General features: G+C 43.8%; 1 protein-coding gene across 2 annotated transcripts in view; it reads right to left on the bottom strand.

The window, feature by feature from the left end:
* The window catches only part of LOC119954315 (glycylpeptide N-tetradecanoyltransferase 1-like), a 127,041-nt gene that overhangs the window by 47,942 nt on the left and 63,923 nt on the right, over positions 1–15,176 (bottom strand). The window contains exon 2 of one of the 2 annotated variants that reach the window (XM_038779442.1): positions 10,221–10,320. In XM_038779442.1, the coding sequence (XP_038635370.1) occupies positions 10,221–10,320 (100 nt within the window). Of the gene's footprint in view, positions 1–10,220; positions 10,324–15,176 lie in introns of both variants that reach the window. The other variant, XM_038779441.1, reaches the window with a different exon arrangement.

Here is a 15,176-nt window from a genome sequence, read left to right as displayed (position 1 = left end):
AAATTTGGTTACGTGAGAAGCCAGGTATCCAGAGTAATACAGCCTGTGAAGCAATAGTGTTCTGTTGACGTGACTGGGTACCTGAGAGACTGCATGGAAGCTTGAATGCATGTGGTGATCCAGGGGTAGAGGACTATCGGGTTAAAATCCTTGATGAAGATATTGGAGTGAAAGCGTTGTTTGGGAGAAGATTCCAAGATTTATTCTCCAAGAATGGAGCCTGGAAACCCTTGTATGAAAGTCAGAGTTCCAGTGAGACCAGTTGGCTCAAAGTGCGACAAGCACCTGGGGGAATTGAGAAATCCGCAGAAGTTGTTTTGGTGGCATCTGATTTCAGGGTGTGGCTTGCGCTTATTGCTTTACATGGTACTGTGTAATTACTGAGAACATTAAAGAGTACAAGATAAATATTGTAACTCATGTTATCCTTATAATTCTACACACACACATATATACTATATATATGTGTAGGAGTAGGGAATCTTTTCTGGTAGTTAATCTTTCCTTGTTTAATAACGTTTTATTCCTTTGTTAAAATTCACCGGCAGTCCTGTGACTGTATTAATTCATGTATCTAAACAAAAGGGGCAGCACGGTGGCCTAGTGGTTAGCACAACCGCCTCACGGCGCTGAGGTCCCAGGTTCGATCCCGGCTCTGGGTCACTGTCCGTGTGGAGTTTGCACATTCTCCCAGTGTCTGCGTGGGTTTCGCCCCCACAACCCAAAAATGTGCAGAGTAGGTGGATTGGCCACGCTAAATTGCCCCTTAATAGAAAAAATAATTGGGTAATCTAAATTTATAAAAAAAAAAATGTATCTAAACAAAAAATAAAAGTTAGGACCTATCAAAACATGTTGCATTCTGGGATCTGACTTATCCAATTGTATTAGCTGGGATTGTTTACTGAGGCAGTACCAATTCTGAATGCAGATATCGAAAGATTGGCACAAGCGTGGCTTTTAGCAGACAGTATCTGAAGACGCAAGATTTTTTTAAAAAATCAATAAACAGTGAACAACTGTGGGGCGGCATAGTGGTTAGCACTGCTGCCCCACAGTGAGGGGCCCGGGTTCAATTTTAGCCTTGGGTGACTGTCTGTGTGGTGTTTTCACATTCTCCCAGTGTCTGCGTAGATTTCCTCCGGGTGCTATGATTTCCTCCCACAGTCCATAAAGATATACAGGTTAGGTGGATCGGCCATGCTAAATTGCTCCTTCGTGTCAAAGATATGCAGGTTAGATGGGGCTAGGAAGTGGGCATAGATAGGGTACTCTTTAAGAGGGTTGGTGCAAACTCGATGGGCCGAATGGCCTCCTTCTGCCCGCTGGGAATTCTCTAGTTATAAGTCAGAAAATGGAGTGTTCAAATTATGTACTGTCCACACGATGCTACATTTAAGTATCTTATGCTGTTCTAAATGAATATATCAGCATGCCACACTGTTCGCTCATAGAATCAAAACATTTAATAGCATGCCGGCTTACTTCAATTGGTGGCATTCTTGTTTCTGAGAATGCATGCTGCGCATTTAAGCCCTCCCCCAGGATTTAAGCAAATATGCAAAGAAATGATAGAATACAGCGACAAAGGGAGGTGGGAGGAAGATTTTTAAAATATAAACCCTCAAGAAGTGGGCACATATTTGAAACAATACAGGGAAGTGAACAATGTCAGCTGTTGGGAACACATGTAAATCCCCTTGGTTCTACCTCTCCTTATCTCTGTAACCTCCTGCAGTTCCACAACCAACCCAAACTCTTCATTCCACTGACTCATTCGACAGGTTTCAGCCTTTTAACCTCCAGGTTCTGGAAATCTCTCCCGGAACCTTCTGCTCTCGTTCCCAAGTCATCCTTAAAACTTAGCTTTGACCAACCCTTGGGTCATCACCCCATAGGTCTCTTTTGGCTCTCCATTCATTTGTTTTGAATTATGCCTCTGTAAAACACGTTGGTTTTTCCTTCCATACTAAAACGTGCTGAGTAAATGCAAGCTGTTGCTCTTGTTGAGATTCTGTTGTGAAAATGAGGCAAATGGTAGGAGGAATAGAGGAACCGAGAAGAATTGTATAGGCACATTACTATTTTGGCGAAACTCTAACTAGGTTCATAGATTTGTGGGATGATGCAACACGGAAGAGTATTTGGCCCTGTGTGTTTGTTCATAACAAAAGAACATAAGAGGAGTAAGAATAGGCCAAATGGCTCCCTTGAGCCTGATTCCCCAGCAACAAGATGGTAAATTCAAATACTAGTGTTTTGTGCTTAAACAAAGGAGATTACAATGGGATGAGGTTGACTGGGAGCAAAGACTTTATGGTGAAACAGTTGAGGAACAGTGGAGAACCTTCCAAGCGATTTTTCACAGTGTTCAGCAAAGGTTTATACCAACAAAAAGGAAGGACGGTAGAAAGAGGGAAAATCGACCGTGGATATTTAAGGAAATAAGGGAGAGTATCAAATTGAAGGAAAAAGCATACAAAGTGGCAAAGGTTAGTGGGAGACTAGAGGATTGGGAAATCTTTAGGGGGCAAGAGAAAGCTACGAAAAAAGCTACAAAGAAGAGTAAGATAGAGTATGAGAGTAAACTTGTTCAGAATATAAAAACAGATGGTAAAAGTTTCTACAAATATATATAACAAAAAAGAGTGGCTAAAGTAAATATTGGTCCATTGGAGGATGAGAAGGGAGTTTTAATAAAGGGAGATGAGAAAATGGCTGAGGAACTGAACAGGTTTTTTGGGTCGGTCTTCACAGTGGAAGACACAAATAACATGCCAGTGACTGATGGAAATGAGGCTATGACAGGTGAGGACCTCGAGATGATTGTTATCACGAAGGAAGTAGTGATGGGCAAGCAAATGGGGCTAAAGGTAGACAAATCTGGCCCTGATGGAATGCATCCCAGAGTGCTAAAAGAGATGGCTAGGGAAATTGCAAATGCACTGGTGAATATTTATCAAAATTCACTAGACTCTGGGGTGATCCCAGCGGATTGGAAATTAGCAAACGTGACACCACTGTTTAAAAAAGGAGGTAGGCAGAAAGCGGGTAATTATAGTCCCATTAGCTTAACTTTGGTAGTAGGGAAGATGCTGGAATCTATCGTCAAGGAAGAAATAGCGAGGCATCTGGATAGGAATTGTCCAATTGGGCAGACGCAGCATGGGTTCAAAAAAGGGCAGGTCGTGCCTAACTAATTTAGTGGAATGTTTTGAGGACATTACCAATGCGGTAGATAACGGGGAGCCAATGGATGTGGTATATCTGGATTTCCAGACAGCTTTTGACAAGGTGCCACACAAAAGATTGCTGCATAAGATAAAGATGCATGGCATTAAGGGTAAAGTAGTAGCATGGATAGAGGATTGGTTAATTAATAGAAAGCAAAGAGTGGGGATTAATGGGTGTTTCTCTGGTTGGCAATCAGTAGCTAGTGGTGTCCTTCAGGGATCACCAACAATTGTTGGGCCCACAACTGTTCACAATTTACACAGATGATTTGGAGTTGGGGACCAAGTGCAATGTGTCCAAGTTTACAGATGACATTAAAATGAGTCGTAAAGCAAAAAGTGCAAAGGATACCGGAAGCCTGTAGAGGGATTTGGATAGGTTAAGTAAATGGGCTAGGGCCTGGCAGATGGAATACAATGTTGACAAATGTGAGGTTATCCATTTTGGTAGGAATAATAGCAAAAGGGATTATTTAAATGATAAAATATTAAAACATACTGCTGTGCAGAGAGACCTGGGTATGCTAGTGCATGAGTCGCAAAAAGTTGGTTTACAGGTGCAACAGGTGAATAAGAAGGCAAATGGAGTTTTGTCCTTCATTGCTAGAGGGATGGAGTTTAAGACTAGGGAGGTTATGCTGCAATTGTGTAAGGTGTTTGTGAGGCCACACCTGGAGTATTGTGTTCAGTTTTGGTCTCCTTACCTGAGAAAGGACGTACTAGCGCTGGCGGGTGTGCAGAGGAGATTCACTAGGTTAATCCCAGAGCTGAAGGGGTTGGATTACGAGGAGAGGTCGAGTAGACTGGGACTGTACTCGGAATTTCGAAGGATTGGGGGCGGGGGGGGGGGGGGTCTTATAGAAACATGTAAAATTCTGAAATGAATAGATAGGATAGATGCGGGCAGGTTGTTTCCACTGGCGGGTGAACTGGGGCATAGCCTCAAGATAAAGGGAAGTAGATTTAGGACTTAGCTCATTCTTCCAGCGGAGCAGACAGCGAGGGGAGCGATATATGGAGGGGAGAGCTGGAAAGTAAGCTGAGTTTTTGATTTTTAACTTACTTTTTCAGAGCAGGAAACCGGAAGTCACCGTGGGGAGACCTGGGAAGATTGGTATTACCCAATAAATTTGAACGGTGAGGAAACCCGAGACACTACACGTGTAGTGTCTCCCACCCTCCCTCCTCCTCTAACCTAAAAAAAAAGACTCAGTGCTGTGAGCAGGTCACCTATTTACTTTCTTTTTCTTTTTTACTGGGAGACTAAGTAGAGGTGATGGCAGCTAGGGCAGTGGAATGTTCCTCCTGCAGAATGTTCGAGGTAAGGGAGACCACCTGTGTCCTTGCTGACGTCACTGCGGGAAGTGCAGCCATCTCCAGTTCCTCACAGACTGGGGAAGTGCAGCCATCTCCAGTTCCTCACAGACCGTGTTAGGGAGCTGGAGCTGGATGAACTGAGGATCATTCGGGAAGCTGAGGGGGTGATAGATAGAAGCTACAGGGACATAATTACACCCAAGAACAAAGGTAGCTGGGTAACAGTTAGAGGTGGGAAGAAGAGGAAGCAGTCAGTACAGGGATCCCCTGTGGTTGTTCGTCTCAACAATAAGTATACCACTTCAGATACTGTTGGAAGGGGAATTACCTAGAGGCTGCAGTGACCGGGTCTCTGGGTGAGGTCCGGCTCTGGGGCAAAGAAGGGAAGGGGGGAGATTAGGAGAGCACTAGTTATAGGGGACTCAATAGTTAAGAGGTACAGACAGGTGGTTCTGTGGCACGGGCGGTTTGTTGCCTCCCGGGTGCCAGGGTCCATGACGTCTCGGATCGTGGCTTCAGGATCCTTAAGGGGGAGGGGGAGCAGCCAGAAGTCATGATGCACATTGGTACCAACGACGTAGGTAGGAAAAGGGGTGCGGATGCAATAAACAAGTTTAGGGAGTTAGGCTGAAAGTTAAAAGCCAGGACAGACAGAATTGTCATCTCTGGTTTGTTGCTGGTGCTACGTGATAGCAAGGCTAGGAATAGGGAGAGAGTGCAGTTGAACACGCGGCTGCAGGAATGGTGAAGGAGGGAGGGCTTCAGGTATTTGGATAATTGGAGTGTATTCTGGGGAAGGTGGGACCTGTACAAGCTGGACGGGTTGGATCTGAACCAGAGGGGCACCAATATCCTGGGAGGGAGGTTTTCTAGTACTCTTCGGGCGGGTTTAAACTAATTTGGCAGGGGGATGGGAACCGGATTTGTAGTCCAGCAACTAAGGTAGCCGAAGTTCAGGACCACAAAGCATGTAGTGAGGCAGTGGGAAAGGTAACACTGACAAAGGAGAGTACTTGCAGGCACGGAGATGGGTTGAAGTGTTTATACTTCAACTCAAGAAGCATCAGGAATAAGGTGGGTGAACTTAAGGCATGGATCGGTCCTTGGGACTACGATGTGGTGGCCATCACGGAAACTTGGATAGAAGAGGGGCAGAAATGGTTGTTGGAGGTTTCTGGTTATAGATGTTTCAATAAGATTAGGGAGGGTTGTAAAAGAGGTGAGGGGGTGGCATTGTTAATTAGAGATTGTGTAACAGCTGCAGAAAGGCAATTCGAGGAGGATCTGCCTACTGAGGTAGTACGAGTTGAAGTCAGAAATAGGAAAGGAGCAATCACCTTGTTGGGAGTTTTCTACAGGCCCCCCAATAGCAGCAGAGATGTGGAGGAACAGATTGGGAAACAGATTTTGGAACAATGATTTGCTCCCATAGTCAAAAAATGTGCATCATCACCTCACTGCTCTTAAATGCAATCGCTCTGCTAATGAACGCTAGCACACCATAGGCCTTCTGCACAGCTCTATCCACTTGAGTGGCAACTTTCAAAGATCTATGAACATAGACCCCAAGATCTCTCTGCTCCTCCTCATTTCCAAGAACCCTACCGTTAACCCTGTGTTCCGCATTCCTACTTGTCCTTCCAAAATGGACAACCTCACACTTTTCAGGGTTAAACTCCATCTGCCACTTCTCAGCCCAGCTCTGCATCCTATCTATGTCTCTTTGCAGCCAACAACAGCCCTCCTCACTATACACAACTCCACCAATCTTCGTATCGTCTGCAAATTTACTGACCCACCCTTCAACTCCCTCGTCCAAGTCATTAATGAAAATCACAAACAGCAGAGGACCCAGAACTGATCCCTGCGGTACGCCACTGGTAACTGGGCTCCAGGCTGAATATTTTCCATCCACCACCACTCTGAATTCTATCGGTTAGCCAGTTTATTATCCAAACTGGCCAAATTTCCCACTACCCCATGCCTCCTTACGTTCTGCATAAGTCTACCATGGGGAACCTTATCAAATGCCTTACTAAAATCCATGTACACCACATCCACTGCTTTACCTTCATCCACGTGCTTGGTCACCTCCTCAAAGAATTCAGTAAGACTTGTGAGGCAAGACCTACCCCTCACAAATCCGTGCTGACTATCCCGAATCAAGCAGTGTCTTTCCAGATGCTCAGAAATCCTATCCCTCAATACCCTTTCCATTACTTTGCCTACCTTGACGAAGTAAGAAAGTTGCCACTCAAGTGGATAGAGCTGTGCAGAAGGCCTATGGTGTGCTAGCGTTCATTAGCAGAGGGATTGCATTTAAGAGCAGTGAGGTGATGATGCACATTTTTTGACTATGGGAGCACACCAAAGCACCTGGAGGAAATCCATGAAGACACGGGGGAAGAACATGCAAATTCCACAGACAGAACCCAAGGGTCGATCGAACCCAGGTCCCTGCTGCTGTGAGGCAGCAGTGCTAACCACTGTGTCATCCAAATCCAATAGGGAATTCAGAAGAAACTTCTTTCCCCAAAGAGTGGTGAGAATATGGAACTCGCTGTCTCAAGAATGACTGAAGCAAATTTTATTTTTTAGAACAAATTTCCAATTAAGGGGCAATTTAGCATGGCCAAACCACCTATCCTGCACATGTTTTGGTTGTGGGGGTGAGACCCACGCAGACACCAAGAGAATGTGCAAACTCCACACAGGCAACTCAAGGTCGGAATGGAACCCAGGTCCCTGGCGCTTTGAGGCCACAGTGCTAACCACTGCATCACAGTGCCACTCTGAAGCAAATGTTATTGGTGCACTTAAGGGAAGGCTACACAAGCTTATGAGAGAGAAGTGAATAGAAGTTTATGCTGATAAAAGGGGAGGTGAAGGATAGGAGGTGGCCAAGTGGACCATAAACATCAAAATGGGCTGGATGGGCATACCTCCGTCTAAAATTAAAGCAAAATACTTGGGATTCCGGAGATTTTGAATAAGAAAATAAAGTGTTGAAAACTCTGGAAGTCTGACAGTATCTATGAAGAGAGAAAGAGAGTGAACGGTTTGGTTCCATATGACTTCTTTAGGATGGTGAAGGGTTACATTGGACTTGAAACATTAACTCTCTTTCTCTTGCCACACATGTTGTCAGAGTTGCTGAATATTTCCCGCGGTTTAGTTTTGTGCCACATATCCTATCAAATTCTACACCATGGGCGAGATTCTCCGCTCCCCAGGCCAGGTGGGAGAATCACGGGAGAGCCGCTCTGGCACCCCCCGCGATTCTCCCACCCCCACCAAAATGGCGTGTCGCGTTTTGCGACACGCCGCTCGGAGAATCGCGGGTCGCCGTGAAAACGATACTCCGGCCCGGATGGGCCGAGCGGCCTGACGTTCCCGACCTGTTCACGCCAGCAGCAACCACACCTGGTCATTGCCGGCGTGAACATCGTGCGAAAGGTGGAGAGAATAGGGGGCGAGGAGCAGCTTCCGACGCCGTCGTGAAACACTCCGGGTTTCACGCCGGCGTCGGCCGTTTTTATCAGCCGATGTCATATGAAAGTTTGTTAATCTGTTCACTGTTTTACATTTCCGAGTTTTAGATCATATGCAGACTTTATACCCGTTGTCCCAGGTCATTCATTTATATTGATATAAGACAGGCTGAATACCAATCTTCGGGGAACACCAATGTTTATTCCCCTTCAGTTTGAATGACAACTGTTCACCACCTGGTTTCTGTTCCTTAGCCAATCTGTTCCTTAGCCAAGTTTATACACATGCAGGCACTGCACCTTGAATCTCGTGGGCTTAGAGTTTGCTAATAAACATATTATGTGGCACATTATCAAACACCTTTACAAAGTCCGTATGCACAATCACTTTAGCCTCATCAATCCTTTCCATTATTTCATCAAACAGCACAAATCAAGTTAGTCAAACACTATTTCCCATTAACAAATGTGTGCTGGCTGACAATTATCAATCCATAATTTTCTCATCTGTATGGCCACATTTTAAAAAAAAATGCATGGAACATGGACATTCTAACTGAACTGAATTTGGACTTTGAGAAGGACAGGTCTCTGCTGGAAGAAACAGAATGAATGATTTTAGATTGAGACTAATCAGTCCATTGTAAGTGCTGGATCTTCAGATCCACCTAAATTAGTTTCCCTGTCCTTGCTTCATACCTTTTCTACATTGTCCCATATTGAATTTCTTATTAAATTATGGTAGAAAGTCGCTGCCTCCATCTGTGGCAATACTAACTTTATGTTCTAATAATTTGCAAGTTAACCTTAAAACTGTGGAGATTCAGAATTAAACATGGAAACAAAGAGGAAATGAAGAATAGACAGCAATGGGCAAGTGCCAAAGGATGAGGGATAGGTTTGCACAGAGTAGGGTACCCAGGGTTCATGAAGTAAAACAGCGAAAGGATTTGCACCTGGGATCTGACTATTATTATTGCACATTTACATTAATGAGCAGCATTTAGAAACTTAATGCAAAGAGACTGTAATAAGCTAAGTAGGCAAAAGCCATTACCTCTAATTGGGCATCTACATATTTCAACATCATTCTTTTTACACTTTAAATGGAGGTAATTTATATACATTAAATTAAAAAGCTTATTTTAATTGCGCATTTATCAAAATTATGAAATGTTATACAGACAGCTTCATATTAATGCACTGCTGGTGAGGGAGGTTCAATTGAGGGATTCAAGAAGGCATAAGATGATTATTTGAATAGTAACAATGTGCACGGGTACAGGGAAAAAGCAGAACGGCATTAAGTCATGATGCTCATTTGGAGAGCCAGTACAGACACAACGGTAGCACAAGTGGATAGCACTGTGGCTTCACAGCGCCAGGGTCCCAGGTTCGATTCCCTGCTGGGTCACTGGCTGTGCAGAGTCTGCACGTTCTCCCCGTGTGTGCGTGGGTTTCCTCCGGGTGCTCCGCTTTCCTTCCACAGTCCAAAGATGTGCAGGTTAGGTGGATTGGCCATGATAAATTGCCCTTTGTGACCAAAAAGGTTAGGAGGGGTTATTGGGTTACGGGGATAGGGTGGAAAAGAGGGCTTAAGTGGATCGGTGCAGACTCGATGGGCCGAATGGCCTCCTTCTGCACTGTATGTTCTATGTTCTAATGGGCCAAATGGCCTCGTTCTACACCGTGACAATTCTATGATTCAGCAGGGCCAGGTAGAAGAGTAGCAGCAGATACTACAAAGAAAACTAATTTATCAATGCAATTGGCTGAAATTGCAAGTTTACAGACCACTACGGATATTCATTCAACCAATCAGAATGGTTAAGTCGAACAACCAAGAACATTTCTGTAAATTTGAAATAAAATGCAAAAAATGCTAAAATACACAGAATAGTCCATGAAGAGAAAAAACAGGTTATGGCCTCTTGGGTCTTTCATCACAACAAAGATTAACACAATATTTGACCGAATAATATGCTTGATTATTCTGCTCTGAAGGATTGAACACATCCTGTGTGCAAGACTTTTAATTATATAGAAAAGGGCCGAATTTGAAAAGTGTACAAATGCCTTTTAAAAATTGTTACTCTTGCTCTTTATTGTGAAGAAAATGGTTGCCTGTAGTACTGAGATTTCTGGACAGTTATAGAACATATTTTACCCTGAACCATACCTTCGATTGATCGTCCGAGTCTAGCTTCCCACCACCCTTTTCCTTCTTCCGCTTTGGTTTCTTTTTCTTCTTCTTTGCTCCCGTATCATCCCCTGGATTACTGCTTTAGAAATAAAACCAGAACTGAGAAAGGGGAGGCTGAAAGGGGAGGCTTTAAATGAAAGAAAAACACAACCCAACTTTAGTTCCAGCACAAGGCACAGCTGGTAGTAGAAAACAGTCAGATCCTAATAACATTGCTGAACTGCATCAAATCCTGATTTGAATCAAATCCCCCACCAAAAAAAATAATATAGATTGTTAGAATTCTTTGCTCCATTTTCTAATTGAAAATTCAAGAGAATGTATACTAAAAGGAAAGTGAAGCAATGTGATTCCATTTTCTTGATGATGATGTTATAGAATGAAGTTATAGGAACTATTCTTGGCTTCAATAACGAACAAGCAGTATCCTGCCGATGGGTTTCAGTGATATTGGATTCATTTTGCTGTTTATTACCACAGAGCAACCATTCTTCAGTCTCACTCCAATGGTGCGCCTATTAAGAATCAGCGGGGAACTTTTGGGGTATAATTATTGCATAAGCACTGTGTGATAAGAGTATGCAAATCCACAAATAAACTGCACGACGTGTTTCAGTGCATTTCACTCCAGGCTGGCAACACGCATGTGGGATAAACTCTGGAGTTTGGAGCTATACTGGAACAGAAATTCTTGTGTTTCCCACTGCAGCTGTAGGTAAAGGCAGTGGGGAAGTGATCCACACTACCCTGGATTTGGCTGACATGTGCCAAATAAATTCAGCGCAGATTAAAATCAGTCTCTGTGCCCCTGGATCCCCAATTTAGATCACTGTCTTACAATCCCATCTTAGAAAATACATCGCTGTGAGGATCAGATAAAACGAGGCAGAGGTGCGGTTGTGATGTCCCTATAGTTGAATAGCTGAACACAGTATCTTAGCACAAGCAGAAACGGCCACTTTGCACACCTGTCGGAACCAGGAAGCACCTTTAGGAAAGGAGGGAATAATTTGACATGAAATAATCTGTAAATGTGAACATATTTATCTAACATCACCAGAATTGATGAGTTTTGGATCACCTTTTCAGTTTAAAATGTTGATTTGTTACAGAAGTTAAGAGGCATCGAGATAATAGGTCAGAAATTTTAAAAACTTTTTGTGGTTTCCTCAAGCTGCAAATGATAATTTACAGTGGGGAAGCACAGAGTGAGTGATCCAGGGACACAGTGTTAAGTCAGGAACTTGGTGCAAAGTGGGAATTCTGTGAGGAAGGTGCTACTTTTTATTCTTTGTGTTTTGCCACTCACCAGTTACTGAAGGTGTTTATTTGTATTCAAGCCTCTCTCATTACTTTTACTGAATTAGCAACTAGTTAACTGAATAAATAAATAAATAAATAAATAAATAGTGTTAGAGGCAGAGCAGCATTACGTAGCAATTAGTAGAATGCATTGCAGAACCAGACAATCACACTGTCCCAAGCGTCTGCTGCTTCAGCTCAGAGTTGTTGAGGTGGGAGTCCAAGCTAAAAACATTGTGGGACATCAGGTACTTTCTCTCTATGAGAACGAGAACAAGGACTGTAGGGTAGATGAGTAAACTGACACAGGGAGAATGTGCGGATAGTGACCCGGGGCCGGGATCGAACCCGGGTCCTCGGTGCCATGAGGCAGCAGTATTTACCACCGCACCACCGTTAATTAGTAATATCATAATAAAAGATCAATTGGAAAATAGAAATCATAACACAACTGAATTCCATATTAAGTTTGAAAGTGACGAACTTATATCCCAAACAAGAATCTTAAATTTAATCAAAACAAATACATTGGGATGAAGGGACAGATGACTACAGCTGGGTGTGCAAATAGACTAAAAGATACAGCAATAAACAGTGGGAACATTTTTTTAAAAAGGTAAACAAAAATACATTATTTAAAAGGACAAAAACTCAGCTAGAAAAACCCAACTATGATGATCTTTTTTGTTTCATATCTTCACACATGCACTGCTTTCCCTTTTGGGAAATAGTGCAGAAGTGCTGGAAAGATTACCAATCTGTTGAAGTGAGTCATAAACACTCCTTCTGTGGCCAACAATACCTGGATTGGGTCGTGGATCTGTAATTTCTGACTTAGAGGCCTGGGCTTTACCTACTGAGCCACAGAACCTCCCACTAAGCAAGTTAAGGATAGGGTTAGGTTAAAATAAAAGATGCGTATAATGTTGTAAAGAATGAACTAAAGAAAGACTAGGAATGTTTCAAAAACCAGCAAAGGGTCACCGAATAAAGGGAAATAAATAGATCACGAGCATAAACTAGCCAGGAATATAACAACACATTGCAAAATTTTGACAAGGATATAAAAAGTAGCTAAAGTAAACAGTAGTCCCTTAGATGGTAAATGGCAGAGACATTGAACGAACAAATATTTTGTGACCATCTTCACAGTAGAAGACACAAATTTGTAAGAAAAAACAGGTTAAAGGTATATGGAGAATGGGTAGGGAGAGGGATTTGAGACCAGGAAGAGATCAGCCATGACCTGATTGAATGGCCGCTCGAAGGGTTGAATTGCCTACATCTGCTCCTAATTCCTATCTCCCACGTCCCTAAGAGTTCTGGTAAAACCTAAAGGATTAGAATCTGAAATTCTAAGGATCTGACAACCAACATGCTAGGGTTCGAGAATAAGTAATTAGAGACCGCTGGTTATGATTTTTAAAAAATTCCGAGATTCTAGTCCGAGTCGATTAGAAGTTTGTAAATGCAACATTGCAATTTTAAAAGGAGGAAGAAAGGAAGCAAGTACTTTCAGGCCAGTTAGCCTGACATCGGTCATCGGGAAACTGCTGGAATCTTACTGAATCTAGGAAATCATAATTATAATCAGACAGTGAACATGGTTTTACTGAAGGGAAATAGTGTTCGACAAATTCATTACAGTTTGATTGTGAGGTAATTAGTAAGGAAGGTAAAAGGGGAAGCAGGAGATGTAGGCACGATAGTGCAGCGGTGAGCGCGGTTGCTTCACAGCGCCAGGGTCCCAGATTTGATTGCTGTCTGTGCAGAGTTTGCACGTTCTCCCAGTTTCTGCGTGGGGTTTCCTCCGGGTGCTCCGGTTTCCTCCCACAAGTCCCGAAAGATGTGCTGTTAGGTCATTTGGACATTCTGAATTCTCCCTTGTGTACCCGAACATACGCTGGAATGTGGCGTCTGGGGGATTTTTACAGTAACTTCAGTTCAGTGTTAATGCAAACCTACTTGTGATAATAAAGATTATTATTATATAAGTATACTCTCATTTTCAAAAGGCATTCCTTAAGGTCCCACACATATGGGTTCACCAAGTTGGGTGAAGTATTTTAGAATGGATACAGGATTCATGAACAGACAGAAAGCCAAGAGCAAAGATAAACAGGGCATATTCAAGTTGGCAGACTGCGACTAGCGGAGCGCTGCACAGATCAGTGTTGGGGTCTCAGCTAATTTCAATCCATATTAATGACTTGGATAAGATGTCAAGAGTTATGTACCCATGTTTGCTAATGAGGAGGGCAAAAAGAGTTTGGAAAGACATACAGACGGACAAGGCAAGCACAAGTGAATAGCACTGTGACTTCATAGCGCTAGGGTCCCAGGTTCGATTCCCCGCTGGGTCACTGTCTGTGTGGAGTCTGCACGTTCTCCCCGTGTCTGCGTGGGTTTCCTCCAGGTGCTCCGGTTTCCTCCCACAGTCCAAAGATGTGCAGGTTAGGTGGATTGGCCATGATAAATTGCCCTTAGTGACCAAAACAAAAGGTTAGGAGGGGTTATTGGGTTACAGGGATAGGGGGGAAGTGAGGGCTTAAGCGTATCGGTGCAGACTCGATGGGCCGAATGGCCTCCTTCTGCACTGTATGTTCTATGGCAAAGATGAATGCCCTCAGGCTGATTTGGAGACAGGGTGGGGTCATCTTTTACCTCAGCCCCAATCAAGTCCAGGGTAGGAAGGCTTGTCGACAGCATTGAACCAGTGCAGCTGGTGCAGATACCATGCGCGAAGCCCGAAAAGCAAACAATGACATGTTTACTCGTGGTCCCCAGGGTTCGCACTTTTGAGGGTTGGTGCAGAATCAATGGGCCGAATGGCCTCCTTCTGCACTTTAGGGATTTTATGGAGTTCAATGTTTTCATTAGAGAGTACTTCTGTTCAAACAATATACAAATCGGTAATGTTGCACCTTTGAGGTCCTTCAATATTAAACAAACATACGATTAGGGTTAAGCACACAGTCAGAGGGGTTTTATCTGGTTATCAGCGCCTGGCGTACATTTGCTAAAAGGCATGACAGCGATCTTTCCACATTGCACCTTGGCGGTGGTTGCCCCAAGCTAGAGTGCGTCCCTCAGTGCGTAGACCGGGACCTTGGAATATGCCAGCTTGCAATACTTGGTCAAGGACAATTCTTTGCACTAAAAGATCAACAAGCACGGCAGCACAGTGGTTAGCACAGTTGCTTCACAGCTCCAGGGTCCCAGGTTCGATTTCCGGCTTTGGTCACTGTCTGTGCGGAGTCTGACATTCTCCCCGTGTCTGCGTGGGTTTCTTCCAGGTGCTTCGGTTTCCTCCCACAGTCCAAAGATGCGCAAGTTAAGTGGGTTGGCCATGCATCCAAAAAGATTGGGTAGGGTTGCTGGGACGTGGGCTTGGTAGGTGCTCTTTCCATGGGCCTGTGCAGACTTGATGGACCGAATGGTCTCCTTCTACACAGCAAATTCTATGATCCTAAAAGTTTCGGGCAGACCAAAGAGCATCTTTCACCAAGTTGATCCTTTAGCAACAGTTGATGTTTGTCTCGGTCTGCTCCCCTGGGAACGGCTGGTAGAGCACAGAACCCTGCATTAAAAAGCTGCTTGGGATGAACCTTGAGAAATATCACTGCATCT

Source organism: Scyliorhinus canicula, chromosome 19, assembly GCF_902713615.1.
Source record: "Scyliorhinus canicula chromosome 19, sScyCan1.1, whole genome shotgun sequence".
Taxonomy (NCBI): Eukaryota; Metazoa; Chordata; class Chondrichthyes; order Carcharhiniformes; family Scyliorhinidae; genus Scyliorhinus; species Scyliorhinus canicula.
Note: the sequence above shows the minus strand (reverse complement) of the source record. Positions and strands in the feature narration are given on the sequence as shown.